This window comes from Ostrinia furnacalis, unplaced genomic scaffold (genome assembly GCF_004193835.3).
Source record: "Ostrinia furnacalis isolate ACB-3 unplaced genomic scaffold, ASM419383v2 OfSCF2600, whole genome shotgun sequence".
Lineage (NCBI taxonomy): Eukaryota > Metazoa > Arthropoda > Insecta > Lepidoptera > Crambidae > Ostrinia > Ostrinia furnacalis.
This window is the reverse complement of record NW_021132839.1, coordinates 187,191-210,070: the sequence shown is the minus strand read 5'-3', so window position 1 is coordinate 210,070 and position 22,880 is coordinate 187,191. Positions and strand designations below refer to the sequence as shown.

The 22,880-nt window shown below is 37.4% G+C and overlaps 2 protein-coding genes across 4 annotated transcripts; both read right to left on the bottom strand.

The window, feature by feature from the left end:
- Positions 1-2,869: 2,869 nt before the first annotated feature.
- On the bottom strand, positions 2,870-11,193 carry LOC114355995 (uncharacterized). The gene is made up of 5 exons (XM_028309068.1): positions 11,053-11,193; positions 5,929-6,016; positions 5,037-5,279; positions 3,565-3,694; positions 2,870-3,140 (listed from the first exon to the last, which is right to left on the bottom strand). The coding sequence occupies exons 1-5, from the start codon at positions 11,076-11,078 to the stop codon at positions 2,986-2,988; spliced, it is 642 nt and encodes a 213-aa protein (XP_028164869.1). The 5' UTR covers positions 11,079-11,193; the 3' UTR covers positions 2,870-2,985.
- A 1,682-nt stretch (positions 11,194-12,875) lies between these two features.
- LOC114355991 (uncharacterized) lies at positions 12,876-19,481 on the bottom strand. Of its 3 annotated transcripts, XM_028309061.1 has the most exons (6): positions 19,361-19,481; positions 18,203-18,287; positions 17,019-17,225; positions 16,339-16,471; positions 15,731-15,879; positions 12,876-13,597 (listed from the first exon to the last, which is right to left on the bottom strand). In XM_028309061.1, the coding sequence occupies exons 1-6, from the start codon at positions 19,384-19,386 to the stop codon at positions 13,586-13,588; spliced, it is 612 nt and encodes a 203-aa protein (XP_028164862.1). In that variant the 5' UTR covers positions 19,387-19,481; the 3' UTR covers positions 12,876-13,585. The 3 variants fall into 3 exon arrangements, with proteins under 3 accessions (XP_028164862.1, XP_028164861.1, XP_028164863.1); XM_028309060.1 differs by lacking the exon at positions 12,876-13,597 and having other exon boundaries at positions 15,112-15,879; XM_028309062.1 differs by lacking the exon at positions 12,876-13,597 and having other exon boundaries at positions 15,112-15,879; positions 19,357-19,472.
- Between the last annotated feature and the right edge of the window lie 3,399 nt (positions 19,482-22,880).

The following is a 22,880-nucleotide window of genomic DNA, read 5'->3' as shown; positions in this document are numbered from 1 at the left end:
TGATGGAGTTTGACAGATTTTTGACGTGATTATTGAAGTTGGTTAAAGTAAAAATAGATGGTGCAACTCAACTGGATTTTGGGGAAACTATATATTTCCGTAGGTCCATAGTCCTGTAACTGAGACATGAGGCATATAGGGTGGCGTATTGCAGTAAAATAGAAAATACGTATAGGCCATTTGAATAGGACAAAATGCAATATCGTTTCTCAAAATGAGCGCAGTGCATCCTCCACGGAATATACAGGGCGGCGCAAAGATTTCCGCAACTTCTTGAGAGCTCCCGGCTTAATCTGTCTAAGTGACGTTGATCGATCACTCGGTGCTTTGTGCAAATTCACAACTTAGAACACGTACTTTGTTACATCAAATATTAATGAATCGGAACAGGACATTTGGGGACCGACGTTTGAGTCTAAAAGGAAAACGCAATTAAAACGTTGTTTGTTTATTTATTACTAAAGTACCAGGTATTTTTCTTTATATCTGATGTTTTTTAAACTCATGGGTAATCTTCTATTTCGTTCGTTTTAGCCGTATTGCGTCCACAGCTGGACAAATGCCTCCAAGCATTTTCACAACGACCGGTCCTGCGCGGCACTTTGAATTCTTCAGGCACTTTAAATTATCTATCTTCTATAGCTTTTAGAATATGAATGTTACTTGCAACTAATCAAGTCTCTATAAATGCTTGAAACCTATTTGCAGCAAATACAATAATACAATTTCTGAAGAATACACCCTGTATTTCCAGCCTTTAATGTTTTGTAGGTCTGTCGTGCCGTGTACTGGACATAATGATAATCCGACCGTTACATGACGAAGGGCGACAGCCAAAGCCGGGAGTCTGCGCAAGATTAACTCTGCCACGATGTTGAGTCCTAATGTTTTGTGAGGTTTACTCGTATAGCTGTAACATGGGGTTGTTAGAAAAATACTACACAAATTAAGGCTCAGTTTTTTATGGTAGTTTCAAAAATCAATAAACTGTTACCAATCTATACTTCTATACTTAATATTATAAATGCGAAAGTAACTCTGTCTGTCTGTCTTGCTTTCACGCCTAAACCACTGAACCGATTTTGATGTTTGGAGAGATAGTTTGAGTCCCGGGAAAGGACATACGATAGTTTTTATCGTTTTTAATCAGGGACGCGCGCGATAAAGTTTTTCTGTGACAGACAAAATTCCACGCAGGCGAACCCGCGGGCGGTACGCTAGTGGTTAAAGAATAACAAAATGGTAATCTTGTTACCAATAGGTTAAATAACAAAATATAGTTAAACATTGTATTGGGAGTCGAGCTAACCTTCTTTCGAAAATGCGCATAAAATTTGACAATTTATTATTGGCTAATTTAACTACGGATGAAAAAAACTACACACTACGGATGAAAAACTGGGCTTGATAGAAATTCTTCTTGCTCGGTACTTTTGGCAATTACTTAATTTAATTATGGATAAAAAACTAACCCTAAGAGAAATTGTCCGTGCACTGTGGAGTATAATAATTACATCTTATGTAGGTATGTATTCTATGTGTTTTCGCATAAATTTTTTGATTGATTAAAAATACTTTAGAAATGAAAGACAGGGATATTTTAAGACAAATATTTTTATTAAAACTTACAATCTTGAAATGTTTAAACTTCATTCAACAATATTTTAAATTAATAGCATTAAATTTTTTGACCATAGCTACACTATTTTTGGGTTTACGATTTTGGTCAAGCACAGTTTGTTTCTGCTTCTTAATATAGTTTTATTGCAATAAAAAGTGGAAGAATAGGTAATTCAAATATAAAATTATCACATTAAACTTAAATAACTTTTCTTATATCATTGAGATTAATTTATAGATTGCCGCCGATTCTAGCATAAAAACGCCGTGAACTCTAGCATAAAAATAATTATTTTACATTTTGAAAATTATAAATAACTTGAAAAAATCGAACTGCCTTCCGCTTGCCGGGTGATTGCTCTTCCAACTGAGCTACTTAGACACTGGATGAACCCGTCGAAATATTCAATTCCCGTGGGTTCAATTCCTGACTTAAGTAGTTCGATTTTTTCAAGTTATTTATAATTGTTAAATTAGTTTGAGATGCGACTTTTAACGCTAAAAATTAAATAACTAATTATTTTACATCTTCACAAAAACTTCTATGTAGCTACAGTACCAGACAAGCTGTTCAAAACAAAGATTGTGACTCACTAGGGTTGTATTTAACCTCATTAGCACCTACCTTAGTACCGGATTTCTATAATTATAGATAATATCCACTATTTAGGATGCTATTACACGTTCTTATTATTTAAATAGTCTTATGAACAATGCGAAAAGTAAAAACTTAACAAACCAAGGGTATTTTGACCAAAACCAAATTAAAATTTGACAGTTGACAGACGGATTTTGATTGAGACTGAGTAAAGAAAACCAGCATTAGTCAAATACCTGCTTTGATCTGCATTTTCTTTATGCGAGAAACCGTTTTGTCTCGAGGCACATTCATTTTGTTTCTTTCTTATTTATCACACCAAATGTGGCATAATTTTTATTCTAAACATCTTCTCTAGTACTTAAATACTAAGGGCTATATTTCACCGGGACACCATGGCGGCACAACCAGTCGCCGCTACCAATAAAACGTATACAGCTCTATAGAGAGTTACTCACCTGTGTGCTTACCATGAGTTTACGTTAAGTCTGCTCGCTAGCGAGTACGTCAAAAAACTCTATGAAGATTGTATTTCTTGAAAGTAGCCGGTAGGGGCGCTTCACAATATGTCATACATTTAATGTCTTTTTTTTTACGCAGTCGCTAGCGACCACACCTAACGTAAACTCATGGTAAGCACACTGGTGTCCGTTTAGTTGCGCAAACATACATTTTGTTGGTAGCGGTGACTGGTTGCGGCGCGCCGCCATGGTGTCCCGGTAAAAAAAATAGCTCTAAGGCGTTGCATGCTTATGACTAGGCTTAATCTAGACAACCAGGGTCTTCTTGTCCACCAGGGGTGGGATGATGTAGGCTATATTATCGGATGGGGCACTAGGGGACTCTTCCGGAGCCTCCTCCTGGACCCTCGTCAGCTGAGTCGCGTACACGTAGTATACCAGGACGAAACATGCCGTTAGAACTGGAAAAAAACACGAAATATTCAAAAATGGATGTCATCTATTTTTTGTCAATGATTTATATGAGCTTTTTACTTGAATTTTTCGTTGAAGCCAAATGACATTTACAGCTGGACATAGGACTCCCCTAAGGGTTTCCCCAACGACTTGTCATGCACTGCCAGCATCGATTCCAGGTGCTTCCAGCGACTTTCACCAGAACATCGGTCTTTCGGGGGAAAAAAATCTTATATAAATAGCGGAAAAAGTGGGTCGACCAAAGGAATTAAAGGTAGCAGGAAGGCGCTGGATGCAGGCCGCTACCAACCGGGCTATGTGGAAATAATTGGGGGAGGCCTATGTTCACCAATGATCGTCCTATGGTGAACATAGCCCCCCCCAATGATTTCCCCATGAAAATGATGATGATGACATAAATAGGCTTACCAAAATCAATGCTATGGTTCATGATGGCTTGTCTGTTGGAGTTCATGACGTAGAAGACAAAGCCAGCGAGCGTCAGTAGGAGGTGGGCTGTAGCAAAGCCCACGAACATGCGGACCGGGCCTGGACGTTTCTGTGACAACAATATGAAAAAATATTATGAAAATAGAACAAACATAAATGTATTATTTGATTTTTTTTTAACCCGTGGAACCTTATCAGGATGCATGAGATTGCGGTAAGTCTTAGAAGACCGCGGTTAAAATTGATTTCTATTGAGAAACTCGTATTAAATAATATTTTATTATTCAATCAATTTAATAGAGGTCGTACTATGACCTAACAATATAATGCAGTAAGTAACTATTTGAGTAAAAGTGATTGAGTACATAATATGCACGTGTCCTTTAAAAAAAACCACAACAGTCAACGACATTGGTACCTAATGCAGATTAATATATAAGCATGCATACCTAATAAGCTCAATGATTCACAAAATTATAAATAATTTGGACGCAATCGGGCTGGAATGCATCCAACTTTTTTTTTTAACATGTACCTTATTTAACATCACGATTGTGTTTTGGACAAATAAAGTTATTATTATTATTTTATTAAAACAGAATGTTTAAATGTCCATACAATAGCGTCCACTTTTTTGTTCGTGTTATTATTTTCTGCTATTAAGCTTAAATTCTTAAAATGAAAATAATTTGAAATAACTAATGTTTCTGTTTTTTTTTCATTCATCTGGCAAAATTACCTCAAACCAACTAGAAAATAAATGGATTCACATTGTACTTCAACCCTTTTTTGCTAGCTGTTAGATTTAATAACATTAATATCCATTAGTTTAATGACACCGTTTCATTGTTGAAAGGTGTGAGCGATGCGCGTTTTTGCTTGTTTACGAGTAATTTGTAGTTTTTGCACATTAAGAGAGAAGAGCTTTTGGCTATCTTTGTACTTATTCTAGTTAGCATGGTTTTTACACCGATAAACAATATAGTAAAGTAAGTAATTTATAAAATATGCTTGTTTGTTAGAAATAAAGAAAAAGAGATTTTCAAGGCTGCCAACTCGTCTGGCCAGCGTGAAAGTTGTAAGCCAAATCCAAGCCAATCTTATGAGCAATTAGCAACTACGTGCCAATAATATTTTTCAAAAATCACTAAAACTACGGAAATATTTCCTTGTCGCGACAAGATCGGTGTAATAAATTGCGGAAACAGATGTATGTTGTATTGAATTAAGCATTAAATCACGTTCATGTTTCCAAAGATCACACTCCCACAAGATATGATGGGCACATTGCGAGATATATGAACATACAAATATTTCGTGACACCCAAAGTGGCCAAAAGGTTAATCATTACAACCTTATTCCAATTGTAACAAAGACGTGTTTTGTGCTACTTTGGATGTCAAGAACTATTTGACGTTGATTGAACGATGACAATGTTGATAATACATACCTTGTGCAGTACAACCAGGCATGCTATGTTGATTGCTAACCACACGACATTGGAGCACACAATGACTATCAGCAGTATAACGAACTGGTAGAGACTAGGATCCACCGACTCCACTTCAGGAGTTGGTTCTAAATTATCGTATGGTTGCCGGTTGAACCGTTCGAAGTGTTCAAAGTTATCGGTCGCGATGCCAATGGTTACTATCAGCCCCAGGATGCCCAGGGTGTAAAGTAAGTTGAAGGCCTGAAAAGATAAAAAGTTAGTTATTTTAACTGCGCTGCATGGGTCGAAGTCTGTTACCTTCGAGAGTTACTTAGCTGTAAAAGACTAGAATGTAAATTTTTATCTGTTTGAAAATGTTGATTTCGATACGGGGCCATGATTATTATCCCTAAAATGTACCTACTTCTTTACTAAATTGTTGTACAAAGTTTGCAAAGGTGTAACCCAATTAGCCAAAATCAAAATCTCAGAAAGAGAAACCTCATTAAATTTTAATAGCTGAGTATTTAATAAATCAGTATGACCTAGCGAGTTAATTGAACATCAAAATCGGTGTTTCGTATTGGAGTTCTTATACAGACCGTGTACTGTGCAGTGCTTCTAGAAATCTAGAGGCTGCTGATGATTGATTATAATGATGATTAAAATAGAGAAATAAGAGCCCCAATGCGAGATTTTTATGAAGTAGATCTATTTTGATTGGACGTGAAATTTTAAAATTTGATATAATGTCCACCCACAAGGCGGACGGGCGACCTCATAAAGGTAGCAGGAAAGCGCTGGATGCAGGCTGCTACCAAGCGGGTGATGTGGAAATCACTGTGGGAGTGGGAGGCCTATATTCAGCGACGTCATGTGGCTAAAATTATAATGATTATCATTGACATACCAGGTTCAAATACCCCAAGATGAGGCATCCAGTCCTCAAGGGAAAACAGAAGCAGCACTTCTTAAACAGCGGCTCAGACGTCGACATCCTGCAATAAATACAACAATTCTTGGTAATGCATAACAATCGGCTTGTTATTAAACACGTAGTACTGCTAGAGGGGCTTAAGAAAATGGACGCTATAGTAGATATCTTAGTGCAGTGTCCTGTTTAATTTTTTATTAGGTGTATAGACAGTGGTCAATGTAAACAGGTGGTTGTATTTTCAACGAAAACGATGTTATGTTGACTATACCTAGCCATTCGTCCTGGCTTTCCCACACTTAAAAAAAAAGATTATCAGCAATTTCAAATTATTAATAGTCCCGTTTGCCCCTCGTGTTTAGCTAAATAAGCTTGTGTTACGAGTGGGCTCACCACAATAGTCGAGCGAACCCGCNGAGCGGCGGTGGGATTCGAACCCGCGTTCCTCGGATCTGGAGTTGGCCAGTCCGACCCCTTCACCGTTCGGCTTCGTGGTTATTTGCGTTATTCAGGGCGTCAAATATGTAAATCACCCTGTACACAATATAATGGGTTAATATAGTCACGAGTATTCAGTCGGAACGAAGGTCACCGACGCATGCAGACCTGGGTCGGTTTGTGACAAGTCAGTCAAGACAGTAATCTGCGTTGACGTGTTGTGACAATCATTGATTACACACACCACTGGGTGACATTGTTTGTGACAGACATAGGTACCTACTCACTGGTCATTAAATTTTTTGACCAGCTTCCACTTTATAAAGCCACATACTCATAAATGCTGTTTTAACTAGCTGTGCCCGCACTTCATACGTGTGAAAATAGTTTGAATAATATTACCCGTTGTTGTTGCAACATTTTTAGATACTGCTCCGCCCCTATTGGGTGCAGGATGATTTATATAAATCCCAACTTCCCAACTAATATTATAAATGCGAACGTAACTCTGTCTGTCTGTCTGTCTGTCTGTTACGCTTTCCCGCTTAAACCTCGCAACCGATTTTGATAAAATTTGGCATAGAGATAGTTTGAGTCCCGGGAAAGAACATAGGATAGTTTTTATCCCGGTTTTTGAAACAGGGACGCGCGCGATAAAGTTTTTCTGTGACAGACAAAATTCCACGCGGGCGAAGCCGCGGGCGGAAAGCTAGTGATATATATTTTTTTCAAATCGGACCAGTAGTTCTTGAGATTAGCGCGTCCAAGCAAGCAAGACTGACTCACTCACTCATCACGAAAACTCAGAAACTACAAGTACAGGAGTCTCAAACTTTGCATGTAAGTTCTTTTTAGACGGGATCTCACTAAGACGGGATTTTCAAAAATTCAACGCCTAAGGGGGTAAAACGGGGTCCACGCGTACGAAATCGCGGGCGGCCGCTTACGCGCTAGTGTGTAATATTAATAGATAAGTAAGTATATTATTCCATAATTATAATATGTAGATTAACTAACCTCAACGCGTATACAAGTCTAGAATCATTCTGTTATTGTTACGAGCGACTGCACACATAGAGGAATAATAAAACTGTCTGACTGCATTGTATTCATATCAAAAGGCTCACATGACGGTAGCCGTTTTGTGTTGACGATCCGCTACAAAAGTGCAGTTTGATGGTTACGTTACGTTTTTATAACATCGATAGCCGCTGGTCATAGAATACAAAATAAAAGCTAACATGGGTACTGAAACTGAAACGTATATTCAGTCCGTTATTTTGGTTTGAAAAATCTTGTCTTGGTATCATAACCTAATCTATTTTTTCACAAAACGTGACTTCCTTTATGTTAATTTTGTTATTTCATTATTATATTAAGTAACCTAGATGGTTGTAACATTATGGTCGTAAGAAATATCACGTAATCTGAGCATTACCTTCATTTTTGCTGTTTCTACCGGAAAAAGTTTAAGTTTGTATACGTAAATTTTTGGCTTTGCTTCGGTACTAACAACTCGGTCGAGTTAACTGCGTACCTGGCAGCTATGACGTCACGTCAACGCTCTGCGTTGCACTAATTTGTAATGTCTCGCAATTCATTCGCGTTTCAACTTTAATCTACACTCCATTTTCATTCCAGCTAATGTGCAATTCGGTATCACGATAAAGTTCATGCGCAAACAAAGACGAAACAACGAATTTCAGCACTTTCCATTAAAAGTCCGAACACCTTGTTTTTTTTTACTATTATTATTAAAACACAGCAAATGTTCGTGAAGCGTTTGAGTAAAGTAGCTTTCTGACAGCTTTTACACAAAGACGCAGATTTTCGTTCATAGTTCAGTCGCGTTGCAGTTGAAAATATTTAGCGCAATCGGGGCGCTGTTACGGGTACCAATACCAGGCCTGGCTCACTCCGCGCGGTACATCCGATAATTACCTACAGCGAAGCGCCCCGCCGGCGGGTATTATATCAGTCGAGTGTCAGCGCGCGCCCGTCAGGACGCTGGCGTGCGTTGTAGTATGTACCTAATTCTATGATCGAAGTATTATTTAAAAATGGACATAAAGAGAAAGAAATATTGTGCGGCGTTCGGGTGTTTAAATTCGAAAAGAAATCTACCGGATTTATCTTTTTTTTCGCTTCCCAAAGAATGATGATGAAAGGTATGTTGGCCATGTCGGTAATCAATAATTCTTAGGATAGTATAGGATTCTTCTTTTTTTCTGTAATAGTATGTTTAATTTATTCGTCTTGTGTTAAAATAGGTATCAATGAAGACATTGTAATAAAATAAGTTTTTTTTAATCCTAAGTAGGTATATTTGAAATGTTATTTTTACAAAGGTAAAATAACAGTAATACTTTACCTACGTACGTACCTCATTACAAATAAGTAGATTAATTATTTTTTCACTAGACAGCAACCCTAACAGCGTAAGAAAAGTTCAGAGGCACGCGATAGAAAGAGACAAAACTTGTAGGTGAATAAAATTGTAGGTACGCAGTGCTGTGCGAGCTGAATTCCACTGTATCGCGTCGTAGCAAGACTCGCATTTATTTAAATCGTCTTGCGGAGTAATCCTTCTGTACCTTTACTATTACTTATTCTGTGCCAATACGGGGAAGTGTGAGTACGAGAGGAAGGCTGAGGAAGAGTCGCATTCCAGCCAGGTGCGCAGTTAACTCGATCGATTTGTCTAATGTAGTTATCAAAAAAGAAAACAAAACTGTGACTTCTATCAAGAAACTGGTTTGAACAGAAAAACAAGCTGGGCACAGACGACAGACGGCGGCGCCATAAACTAAAACTGTTGGTTCTTATACGGTGGTAATAGGTACTATTTTGTGACAATGTGTAGTCCGATGTGCTGTTGATGCTATAATGTCTTCGCTCGATTGAATACTGTATTAGGGTCCACATTTCTTAAAAAATATATTGACGGAATATATTATTACATGACTGCATAAAAAAAATCAGATCTAATGGTATTCATAAGAACTGGAACTAAAATAACGAAGATGAGGAAGGAAATGTCAGTGGTATTTTGTAACGGGTCTAGTTTAGTAAGGTTTGAATCAACCTCACTAAAAAAAAACAAATCCCAACTTGGTACTTACTCAATAGAAGTTATTAAACATAAGTACATAGATTGAATAAAAGTCTAGCATTTAAGCCTTTAAAGGCAGTGGGAATATAGTTCCCACCATATTTTGAACCTTATCCGTCTTTTTGTATTTGAACCTGAAGGTCCAAAAACAATCAAAATTTTGATTATGTTATGACTGTTCGTGCTGCTCTCATACCTCAGGCAGTGACTGAGTTAACCGCTACACAATAAGAATGTTTTGGTCACTTGTCGTTGTCTCGGACCAAAACAAACTTGACTAAGTATTGATTATTACACTATATTTAGCCTCTTACGTCTTGTGACTGGCTAAATGTTGCTAAGAAATTGAACACGAAAGAATTCAAAATCAAACTCAACAAAATTAGTTCAGAGACTCAGAACGTTGAAGAAAAAAAAGTTCCGTTAGTATCTCCGTTTATCTGTAAATTTCAAATTGCAAAAGGACTGTACCAATACAAAAAAAAAAACTACCTAGTTATATTGATAATTACTTTTGGTTGTAGGCAGTGCCAGATATTCCTTACGAAATTAGGTTTTTAATATTTCTAAACACACCAAAGCGAAGCTAAAAATAACACTATTTCTTACCAATATACTTAATAAAGAACAAAGTTGATTAAAATGTTTTAATCGCATGATTCAAAACAATTAAAATACTTATTTCTTATCTACCGGAAACACTTAAAAGGTAATTTGATTTCGTTTTATTTTAACAACGCACTGTGCCTATTAAGAATTCACTCATAAAATATTTTAGTTTACGCTAATTATAAATATTAACCCAAAATAACATTCGCGATACGAATACAAAAGTAAGAAGGTCAGGTAAGAATCTTCGCTATTACTTTTTTTAGGCCAAAAGATAGATGGATAACATTTAAAATTAGTAAATTGAAAGTTTAGTGGATTCAACTTGAATTTAAAAGTCAAATTGGACGATAATAAGATAAAAAAAAAATTTACACACTTAAATAATTTTAGTTGAGTTTCATACTGTTTTATATGAGTTATTTTATTTATTTTATTTATTTATTTAAGGACAGCTAACAAGACATACACAATGAACAGGAAAAAAAACATAGAAAACAATACGTGTTTATAGTGTAGCCTTAATTTTCACTCGACCTTGTTTTGTGACATTGAAAATGTAAATTTTATTTCAATTTGATGAAATTAGAACATTGTTGTGCACTTATTCTGAATTATGCAATCCAGTTAAGATATTTATTTTATTTGCAGCTTTAGATACTCGTAGTCTTAAATTAATAATCATCTTCGAGATTTTCTGTACCGTTAATATTAAGAAATTGTAGTGGGTATTAATCAATTTCAGAACGAGCAAGTCAGGGGAAAAATGCTAGTAAAAAACTAATGAATTATACTTAACAATGTTACATGACCATTGTGTTACAATTCGGTGCAGATTCACACGTTCAAAATTACCACATCAAATGAGTATTTAGTTCAATACTTTTACTGCAAGGTCATTCGCTAACTAAAACCTTTTTGTAATAAAAAACAAAACTTACGTGTTATATGGCACGGTGGTCGCCATCCTGGCACAAAATAAAGAATAAACACAATACAATTCGAAATGCGAATTGCCAAAATGGCCGACACGGTGTTGACGGCTCGCCTGCGCTTGCACTTGTGCGCAGATCAACAAACTGGCGAGGTTGGATGACGTAGGCAATCGGTGTATTCCGACGACACGAACTTGTATTGTTTTTGTCTTGAAGCGGTATGATAAAATGTTTTTAACCGATGTGTAGCTAGCGAGGAATAGAAAATTGGGGCTTCCCCTATTACTGGAATACTAAAATAGAAGCCAGTACTTAAATGGTATCTACCATTGAAAATTATTTTTTAAATCTTTATTTCTTGAAAGATAGATAGGAGTGAGAAGACAATCTTTATCCTGTTAGAGAAAGTCAACAAGTCTTATAAAAACTCCTCTTTACTACAGATTTAAAAATAATTTTGTATAACCCGTTTTAATCTCGGATAGTCAGAATAAGCCCGCTATATCTATTACCTATATGACCGCCTGCCAGTCTCGAATGAGACTCGGTATATTGTTACGTAGTTACTTTTCAGTATACTTAAGTAGGTATTATTATGATACGGTAATCAGTAATGATGACCAAATGTGTTTAAAAATAAGTTAACTTAAAGTCATGGTTTAACGCTTCCTTTAAAAAATGTAATTTGGCATTAACTCAAAGTTTAATAGCGACATCTTTTTTTCTAAAAGAGGTTTTTTAAATTTAAAAATACATTTAATTACAAACAAGCTTTTTGCCTGTTGCTTTGCTTGCCTAAGTAGGATCGGTCTAGCACAGCGTATCTTGCAACACTTTTTGTTAAAAAAATCATTTCAAACAAGAACAAACAGGGAAACATGGAAATCATTGGGGAATGTCAACTATGTTCAGCAGACGTCCTATGGCTTAAATGATGATGATGATGAAGGTTTATTTATTCTAGTTCGAGTTAATTAACGCAGCTAACGCGCGCCTGAAAAATGTGTGGCGCATGGGACCTATAATGACATTTACGGTGCAATTGTTGCACTTGATATACCGTAAGGGTTCGTTCCCACGGCAATCAAAACTGGACTGTCGTGTGTTCGGTTTTTGCGGGACACTGCAAACGTGTGTGTCATCATCATCATCATCATCATTTCAGCCATAGGACGTTCACTGCTGAACTTAGGCCTCCCCTAATGCTATCCACGTTGATCGATTGGTAGCGGCCTACGTCCAGCGCTTCCCTGCTACCTTTACGTGTGTGTGTGAACGTTAATTTATACTAAACCGGATCCTAAAAAACAGGCATGGGAACAAGCCTTTAGTTTAGAGTACACTCAGGTGTGCAAGTAAACCAAGTATTAAATAAATGATGTTCAAAATTTAAATTGAAAAGTGTATGGCGACTTGTAAATACATTAAGTATGAGTAGGTAATATTCTCGTATCAACAACTTGTTTATGAGTTCCACTACATAATGTCCCAAGTCTATAAATAAAATTGATGATGTTACGTAATATTTATGAATCATCGATTCGTTAATCTTTGTATCTTTTGCAAGATTGGTTTTCCCAGACTACAAATTTTGCGAAAAATTCGGTTTTTACCGTGAAAAATAAAGATTTTTCCTTTGGGAACCTCTAATTACAACTTGAAACAGCATTTCTGCGCACGGGTTTTACCTTATCAACCGACTTCAAAAAAAGGAGGAGGTTCTCAATTCGACCCGTATGTTTTTTTTTTATAACTTTTACACCTAATAGTTCTGAATAGGATCCTTTTATATGTAAAAATTGAAAAAATCAATGAAAATACAAAATAAATGGACATAGAGATGATTTATTAAAAGATCTATCTTTCATTCTTACAATATAAGTTTGAAATAAATAAATAAATAAAAGTTATTTATTTCAGGCATGGCCCATAAAAGTGTTAGTAACAAAGGTCTTAGAAATTATGTTAGTAAATCACAATAATTACACACAAAATAAGACAGTTTGGTGTATTTTGCAAGGTGGACGCGTGTCCAGTGCTGCGACACTCTGCAGGAGGCTGTTGGGGCTGCCATTCACATGGTGGATCAGGGACGCCGTGCGATTTCTTAAAATGGCAGCAAAGCTATCTACTTCAGCTTCTGCCAGCATCCCTGACGTATACTGCGGTAACGTCCCCATCAGCATCCTGAATGCGTCATTATACTGAGAGCGCAGAGCCCCGTATGGTCTTTGGGTGTAATTTATCCACAGGCTGCACGCATAAAGAGTTACAGTAGGTTTCAAAAAGTGTACAGCGTGAAAACCTGCGAGCAATCATTATTAGCCTTAAAGCACAACGCTAAACATCTTGTCTACTTAGACTCACTGCTGCCGCCCGTTGCACAGTCGCGACAGCAATGTCATTACGCGCGAGCGATAAGGATAGGTAGCTTGGGGTCATTGGACAAAATTCTACGTGCTCAGCAACCAGACTATAGTACTTGAATACTTAGGAGGCTTTGCACGTTTATGGCTAAAATTAACAACGCAAATCAGATCTAGACAACTAGTTTCTTCTTGTCCACCAGGGGTGGAATGATGAAGGAAATATTATTATCAGACACTGGGGCACTCGGGGGCACTTTTGGAGCCTCCTCCTGGTCCCTTTGCAGCTGAGCCGCGTACACGCAGTATACCGGGATGAAGCATATTGTTACAGCTGGAAAAAAGCATGGCATTTTCAAAAATCCGTTCCATCTATTTTTGTTAATAAGGAGGAGGAGTTTTGTTAGGAGCCACCCAAAGTTATACTCACCACTGGAAGGTAAGAGAAATAATAGAAACCAAAATAAACTTAAAGTACCTTTTTCCAAATTAAAATTAGTTACATGTAGCCCTCCGACGATACTAATAAAAATTTACAATCATAAATACCGAATAACATTAAAAATCTAGAAAAATCAACACTGTTCAACAAAACGCTAAAATCATTCCTAATAAATAAAGGCTACTATGACCCTATGACTAACCCTCTCTCTGATGTTTTGCTGTGCCCTTGCAGGGCGTCACATATACCTCTATTTTGCAACAACATATAAATTGTAATGTGACATGCAATAAACATTTGAATTTGAATTTGAGCTTTTTACATTAATTTTGTTATTTTCACATGAACACTCAAATGAACCAGTATCGACTTTTGATATAAAGGTGGACCTTAGGAAAATCATGAAGGTTAAATGTTAATCTTAGGAAACATTAGCCCAACGGTGTCAGCGTTAGATGACCGATTCGAGGGTCGATAGTTGGAACCCCGTCGTCCGTTTCACTATTGTGGTGAGGCGGTCACACAATCCACTCCGAACAAATGACGTCCACAGCTGGACAAAGGACTCCCCCGACAATTTCCACAATGACTGGTTATGGGCTGTCCGCAGTCAGGTATCACCCGCNTTAGATTTAAGCATTTTACAATAAGAAATCACAAATTAAAAAAACGTGAAATACCCAAAAATCAAAGTGATTATTACACCATTATTCTTCTTTAATTCAACATAAAAATAGCCTAATATAATAAAATAACATCTTCTTTAAAATATTTACTTTGAAAAGATATATAATTCATTGTTATTGTTTTGCTATAAACATTTGGAAACTATTAAAAAACGCCGCGCGCGAATCATTTCCAATGATGCCCCTTGAAACGCCGCGCTTCGCGTAAACGCTCTTAAGTATGAGTAGGTATATTCTCGTATCAACAACTTGTTTATGAGTTCCACTGCATAATGTCCCAAGTCTATAAATTGAGGATGTTACGTAATATTAATGAATCATCGATTTGTTAATCTTTGTATCTTTTGTAAGGTTGGTTTTCCCAGACTACAAATTTTGCGAAAAATCTGGTTCTTACCGTGAAAAATAAAGATGTTTCCTTTGGGAACCTCTAATTACAACTTTAAACAGCATTTCTGCGCACGGGCATTACATACCTTATTATTATTACTTTTATACCGAAAATTTCTGAATTTCCTTTTATGTGTAAAAAATTGAAAAAAAAAAATCGTCAATGAAAATACAAAATAAATGGACATAGAGATGATTTATTTAAAGATCTATCTTTCATTCTTACAATATAAGTTTGAAATAAATAAATAAATAAAAGTGATTTATTTCAGGCATGACCCATTAAAGTGTTAGTAACAAAGGTCTTAGAAATTATCTTAGTAAATCACAATAATTACACACAAAATAAGACAGTTTGGTGTATTTGACAAGGTGGACTCGTGTCCAGTGCTGCGACACTCTGCAGGAGGCTGTTGGGGCTGCCATTCACACGGTGGATCAGGGACGCCGTGCGATTTCTTAAAATGGCAGCAAAGTTATCTACTCCAGCTTCTGCCAGCATCCCTGATGCACTGCAGTAACGTTGCAGCCCCATCAGCATCCTGAATGCGTCATTATACTGAGTACGCAGGGCCCTGTATGGTCTTTGGGTGTAATTTGTCCACAGGCTGCACGTATAAAGAGTTACAGTAGGTTTTAAAAAGTGTGATCTAAACCTGTTTACTACAGCGTGCAAACCTGCGAGCAATCATAATTAGCCTTAAAGCACAACGCTAAACATCTTGTCTAGTGCTTGAATACTTAGAAGGCTATGCATGTTCATAGCTAGGTTTGAACGCAAATCAGATCTAGACAACCAGGGTCTTCTTGTCCACCAGGGGTGGGATGATGAAGGAAATATTATTATCAGACACTGGGGCACTCGGGGGCACTTTTGGAGCCTCCTCCTGGTCCCTCTGCAGCTGAGCCGCGTACACGCAGTATACCGGGATGAAGCATATTGTTACAGCTGGAAATAAGCATGGAATTTTCAAAAATCGGTTTCATCTATTTTTGTCAATAAGGAGCTTTTTACATTAATTTTGTTATTTTCACATGAACACTCAAATGAACCAGTATCCACTTTTGATATTATAAAGGTGGACCCTAGGAAAATCATGAAGGTTAAATGTTAATCTTAGAAAACAATAGCGTAACGGTGTCAGCATTAGATGACCGATTCGAGGGTCGATAGTCGGAACCCCGTCCGTTTCACTATTGTGGTGAGGCGGTCACACAATCCACTCCGAACAAATGACGTCCACAGCTGGACAAAGGACTCCCAACCCCCAACAATTTCCACAATGACTGGTCATACGCTACCCGCAGCCAGGTGCCACCCGTNTCACCCGCGACCTTCACCAGATCATCGATCTTTCGGGGACTTGGTAGTAATAGTTTTACTAAAATCTTATATACACAGGCTTACCAATATCAATGCTATGGATGATGATGGCTTTGGTGGTGGAAATGGTCATCATGCTGGAAAAGAAACCAGCGAACGACAGCAGGAGGCGGGCGGTCGCGAAGGCCACGTACACGCGGACTGGGCCTGGACGTTTCTGTGACAAATTTTAATATAAAATAATGAAGCTATTAGGAGAATAAAACTTAAACATAAAACAAAACTATTTAACATAATTTTCTATTTACTACACAGATCTTGTCGCGAGAAGGAAAAAATTCCGTGCTTTCGACCGTTTTGCTACGCCTATTACTAGCAATTAGTTAACAGCTCATGTGATAGGTCCCCCTAATTTATATTCCATTTGGATGTCGTGTTTTCTCATTCTTAAAATTTAAAATTTATGTTTATTGTGAATTTCTCCCTTTAAATTCGTTGTGGGTTCCAAGATAGTTAACTATCCCCCGGGTCCCGGGACCCGGGACCACTCAACCTTCACTGGTTGGGTTTCATTGGAGGCCAAGCTGTAAACAGGAGTTGCGGTGGTGAGAAAGTATTGTGGGATTGGTCTTTTTTTTAAACACTTAGTTTAATCTTAAGTCCACAGGCCATTAGACTATTTTATAGTAAAAGCACTGGATGATTTATTATTCTTTGAGTTACTTTGGATGTCAAAGAACTACGACGACAATGTTGATACATACCTTGTGCAGTCCAACCAGGCAAGCTATGTTGATAGCCAGCCACGCCACATTGAAGCACAGAATGGCTATCAGCTGTAGACCGTACTGGTTGACCGACTTCACCTCTATTGTGTCATATGGACGGTCAAAGTGGTCGAAGCCATGGGTCGCGACGCCGACGTATGTTGTCACAACCAGGAGGCCCAGGACTTGGAGTGAGCTGAAGGCCTGAAAAGTAGTTAGTTATATTGAGTAGACCCGCAGGAGAACTAAAATGACTGATGTAGTCCGAAAAATTGCTAAAATCAAGTGGCAGTGGGCGGTGCACATAGCTCGAGCTGGTGGTCGATGGGGCAGAAAAGTTCTCCAGTGGCCAGTCTAATAATACCAATGGTATTTGGTGTAGTGAGCGCAGGCCTCTCACTAGGTAGACCGACGATCTGGTGAAGGTCGTGGTAGGTGCCTAGATGCGGGCGGCGCAGAACCGGTTGTTGTGGATATTCTTGGGGGAGGCCTTAGTCCAGCAGTGGACGTCAGTGGTTGAAACGTGTGTTTGGAATTGTTAATTTAGATGCGGGGCCATGCCCACGATTTCGTACGCTTGAAAATAGTTTGAATAATATTTACCGTTTTTGCAACATTTTTCAAATCGGACCAGTAGTTCCAGAGATTAACGCATTTAAAGAAACGAACTCTTTAGCTTTGTAATATTAGTCTATATAAATTACTAGCGGCCGCCCGCGACGTCGTACGCGTGGATCCCGTTTTACCCCCTTCATCTATCTTACGTGGTTTAGATTTTTTCATACAAATGTTTTTTCCCGCTAACTCCCATTCCCGTGGGAATTTCGGGAATTCCTTTCTTAGTGCACCTCTACGGTACCTAAGCTACGTCCCTTCCAAATTTCAAGTACCTATGTTTAGCCGTTTAGGCTGCGCTTTGATATGTCAGTCAGTCAGTTTCTCCTTTTATATATTTAGACTAGCGGCCGCCCGCGACTTCGTACGCGTGAATTCCGTTTTTCCCGCTAATTCCCGTTCCCGTGGGAATTTCGGGAATTCCTTTCTTAGTGCACCTCTACGGTACCTAAGCTACGTCCCTTCCAAATTTCAAGTGCCTACGTTTAGCCGTTTAGGCTGTGCGTTGATCTGTCAGTCAGTCAGTCAGTTTCTCCTTTTATATATTTAGATTATCATTGACTTACCAGGATTAAATACGACAAGATAAAGCATCCAGTCTTCAAGGGGATACAGAAGCACTTCTTAAACAGCGGCTCAGACGTCGACATTCTGCAACAAATATAACAATTCACGGTAATCTATAGCACGCACGCAGGCTGCACGCGTTGGTTTGGCCGAACCTTAGTTATCAATGGAAAACAAAACTGGCTTGATCGAAGATCAAGAAACCAGTTTGAACAGGAAAACATAGTGGGTAATATAGACGGAACTGTGTGGCATCTTATGTGGTAGTATTTAGGTGTTATTTTACAACAAATCGTCTGATGTGTTGATAACTGTACCTATAATGTCTTCGATCCAATGAATATTGTATGAAGGTTCAAATTTCTTAAAAGCTACACTGACGGTATTACAAAAGTCCATAAGGTACAATTCAATTCGAACAGTATTTATAAGAATTTGGACTGTAACTAAAATAATAAAAATGAGGAAAACATAAGACATACGATGAGGAAGGAAATGTCTTTGGTATACTGTGATACATAATTATGTCCAGTTTAGTTAGCAGGTTTGAATCGACCTAATTAAAATAAGAAAAACTAATCCCAAATTGGTACTCGCTCGATAAAATTTATTTATTTATTTAGATTGTAAGTATACTAGGTTTAGCGCTTAACTCAGTAAGAACATTTATGTTATTACTTTTGGACAACTTTTAAAAAAATATGGACAACTTTTAAAAATAGAAAATTTAAGAAATTTAAGATATCTTTATATACTTAAATAATTAACGTTGTATTGAATACTCTTCCATGTCATGAGTCACTCCTTCAGCTTGTTTTGTGAAATTGAAAATGTACGAGTACGTTTGATTAAAATTTGATGAAATTAGAACATTGTTGTGCCTTTGCTCCTAATTATGCAATCCAGATACAATCAAATCAAAAAATTTTAATCAGGTTTGTTACAGTGTTAGAGGTAAATAATTGTAGTAGGTATTCATCAATTTCAGAACGAGCAAGCCAGGGCAAAATGCTAGTGAAAAGCTAATGAATATACATTTGCAAAATTACATTGTCCACTCGTTGAAAATTACCACATCAAATGAATATTTAGTTCAATACTTTCACTACACCTTCATTCAGAAACTAAAACCTTTTTGTAATAAAAACAAAACTTACGTGTGATATGGCACGGTGGTCGCCATCCTGGCACAAAATAAAGAATAAACGCAATCTAATTCGAAATACGAATTTCTAAAATGGCCGACACGGTGTTGTCGGCTCGCCTGCGCTTGCGCTTGTGCGCAGTCAACAAACTGGCGAGGTTGGATGACGTAGTATGTCAAATTCAATTTGACATTAACTCAAAGTTTAATCGCGGCAATTTTTTTTCCGAAAGAGGTTTTAATTTATTATAATATAATATTTAACTGCAAACTAGCTTCGTGCCTGTTGTTTTGCTTGCATAAGTATCGGTCTAGCACAACCCATCCTGCAACACTTTTTGTAAAAAAAAAAAATTAATTTTGTAATCTGTAGTTACGCACTCGCAGATACTATAAATTTATTTTAGTTGCTTTGTGACTACCAAAGTAAGTTTTTCAGTCAATTAAATTTAATCAAGTTTGCGACCAATAAATGTATGTTAAAAAAAAACCTTTATTCTTACAATTAGGTAGGTACATATTGAATTTTCGGAGCGGAAATAGTAAGTGAATTTAGACATAGCAGTTAGCGGTTAGAGAAACTAACAAAAATATTCGAAGATTTATTAATTCGTGCGCCTGAAAAAAATTGTGGCGCATGGACCCTATAAAGACATTTGCGTTGCAAATGTTGCACTTGATGTACCGTAGGGGTTTGTTTCCACGGCAATGAGGGTTTTCGCGATTGAAAAATCCGCCAGACAGTGGATTTTGACATATCTGTCAATGTCATGTCAAAAATAACCAATCATGCAGTATTTGGACCTCCCGTCTACGTATTGCCATCTGGCGGATTTTTCAATCGCGAAAACCCTCAATAAAACTGGACTGTTTAGTGAACACACATTATGTGTGTTTGAAATTCGAATGAATCGGTTTTTTGCAAAATGCAGTGGGACACTGCAAACGGGATGTCTCTGTGGAAACAAGCACACTCAGGTGTAGTCAACTTTTTCTAACTAACTTTTTGTAATGTCTAATCGTATCAACAGCCTGATTGAAGATTTCCACTGCATAATGTCCGAAGTCTATACAATGAGGATATTACACGTATTTATTTATCATCGATTCGTTCACCTTTGTATAACTTTCCAAGGTTGGTTTTCCCCAACTACAAATTTTACGTAAGATCTGGTTTTTACCGTGAATTTGTTTCATTTGTCTTAGATAAACTAACTAAATATGCTTATAATCAATGACTTATTTCGGTCGCTAATATAACTACGGTTAGATAGTCGATACAATTATTTTTAGCCCTACGCATAAGTACGAGTATTACCTACCGAGACAATGAGGATGCACACTAGCACACGCGTCGACGGGCCTGTAGCAAGATACGAATTGAAAGAAAGAAAGAAACAAACAAACATTTATTGCCATGGACATCACAAAAGACAAAAGATAAAAAAAGCAAACAAGACAGAGGTAACAAACACATAAAACATACAATGGAAGAGGAAGTAAACTGAGCAGTGCCACCCTGTCGCACAGCTCATTGAAGATGGCGATGTGACCGGAGCGGCATCCAAAGCGTGCCCTCAAGTTGTCGGAGAGCATAAGAAGCCTAGTATGACCGCGTTTTGTCACTACAATAATACTTATGCAGAGACGGGACTATTCCCACCTCTCGTTCCTGCAACTCCTGTGTAGCCAGGATTTACAGCTTGACCGCCAATAAAACCCCAACCAGTGAAGGTCAAGTTTGTGCCGGGGGAAATGCAGAGACATCGATACCCACGGTTATTGAGAAATATTAAACGAAAAGTTACGATGACGTAACATCTCTATAATATGGCAACACCCTTACAACCGTCCACAGATAAAAGACAATGCTCGCAGGTGCGTCATAACGCCCCAGGGCAGGGCCCAAACTTCGTATATTGGCTCAACTTCAGCCATTATGTTCATTATTAGTATTGATTACCGTTTGTCCTTCCACCCCTGAACTCTTGTTGCCTAGGCAATGTGGTTTTCGGCGTAGGCGATTGCCCGATTCACAAGACAAATAATGGCGCAAACTTGTGTTCGATTCTTGTTTTAGTTATACCAGTTAGAGTAGGCGCACACCGTTGGTTTTTTGTCGGCCGATAGTTATTCGGGCAGTTGATCAGTATGGGCATGTATGGGAGTGCGCACACTACGCCGATTCGATTTGGCCGATTCTTCATACTATTTAAAATCGGGCACAACTATCGGCCAACTAAAAATCAACGGTGTGCGCCTACTCTCATACCTCAATATAGAAGGACGCCTGTTCTAAGTACACTTTGATAAGTTAAGCCTACGACCATTAGCTAAGTGAAGCAATGTCCAAGCTACTACTATTTTAAATTAGTCTATAGCCATTATGTTGGAGGTAAGATTGCCAGTTCTCAATTTTGAACTGGCTATCTTGCCTCCAATATAATGAACTTATTTTCTAAAAAGTCCTTTTTCAAAATCGCCCAAAGTGTAACAGTAGGTTATTTTCTCAATAAACTGGCATCTACTCCCTACTATTACTCTACTACTAGTCTACTATCTCCAAATTTAAACCTTTAGTCAAATCAGTCGCCATGGTTTACTCGTAAAAGTCACATATAGATTTATAGTCCTCCTTTGAAATACGACATAGTTGCAAACAAAAACAATGTTGTTCTCCAACCCCTGTGCAGTTTCAATTTTATGACTAAGCTTTGGATAAGGGCTACTCCACTGGGTGTAGATTTAGATGGATTTAGATGAAAGTAGCATTTAAAACAAATCACTTATTTCTTATTTAATTATGAATATTTGTTGCCTTCTGTAAAAAACAATTGGGAATTTGGCTAGCGCCAATCAAAAACTGCAATATTGCACAATATTACAACAAAAGCCTAATTATTATACTTATACCTATTTACTTAAACTAATTATATTGGTTAGGTAATTCATAATTGTACTAAAGAAAATAATATTGATTACCTACGCCTTACTTAGAAGTGACTTGTGAATAGTGTGTCATGAGAAAGATCAACATAACGATTACTGACATCTCCTCAATGTGTCCTATTTTTTTTTTCAGTTTATTGCGAACTAAGCTTTATTTCTCAGCCAATTCAATGAATTATGTTTCGGACGCATTTGTCTTTATGTAATTGCAGTGCACTTATTGTAATGCTACAGCTGTTTAGAAGTGCATTTTCTCTACTTATCGTAAAAAGAGGTCTTTTATGACCCAATTCCAGTTAATTTAATGTAAGTTCATGTTTGGTTTTTAACGTAAAATCGTTTACGAAATTGCTATTTTCGTCAATAATAAACAGTTTTCAGGTCAGTAAGTTGCTTATATGCAACGTTTACCACTGTAACTAAATAGGCACTTTTGTTTACTTCTGAGGTAATCTCAGTGTTTCATAATCCCAAACAAATATTGTGTAAGAAGCACAAAATTTTGTTTATTTCGTAGGTTACTATTATTATTATTTGCCAAATTATCTGAGCACCAAATGCAAGTATAGTAATTACAATATCTT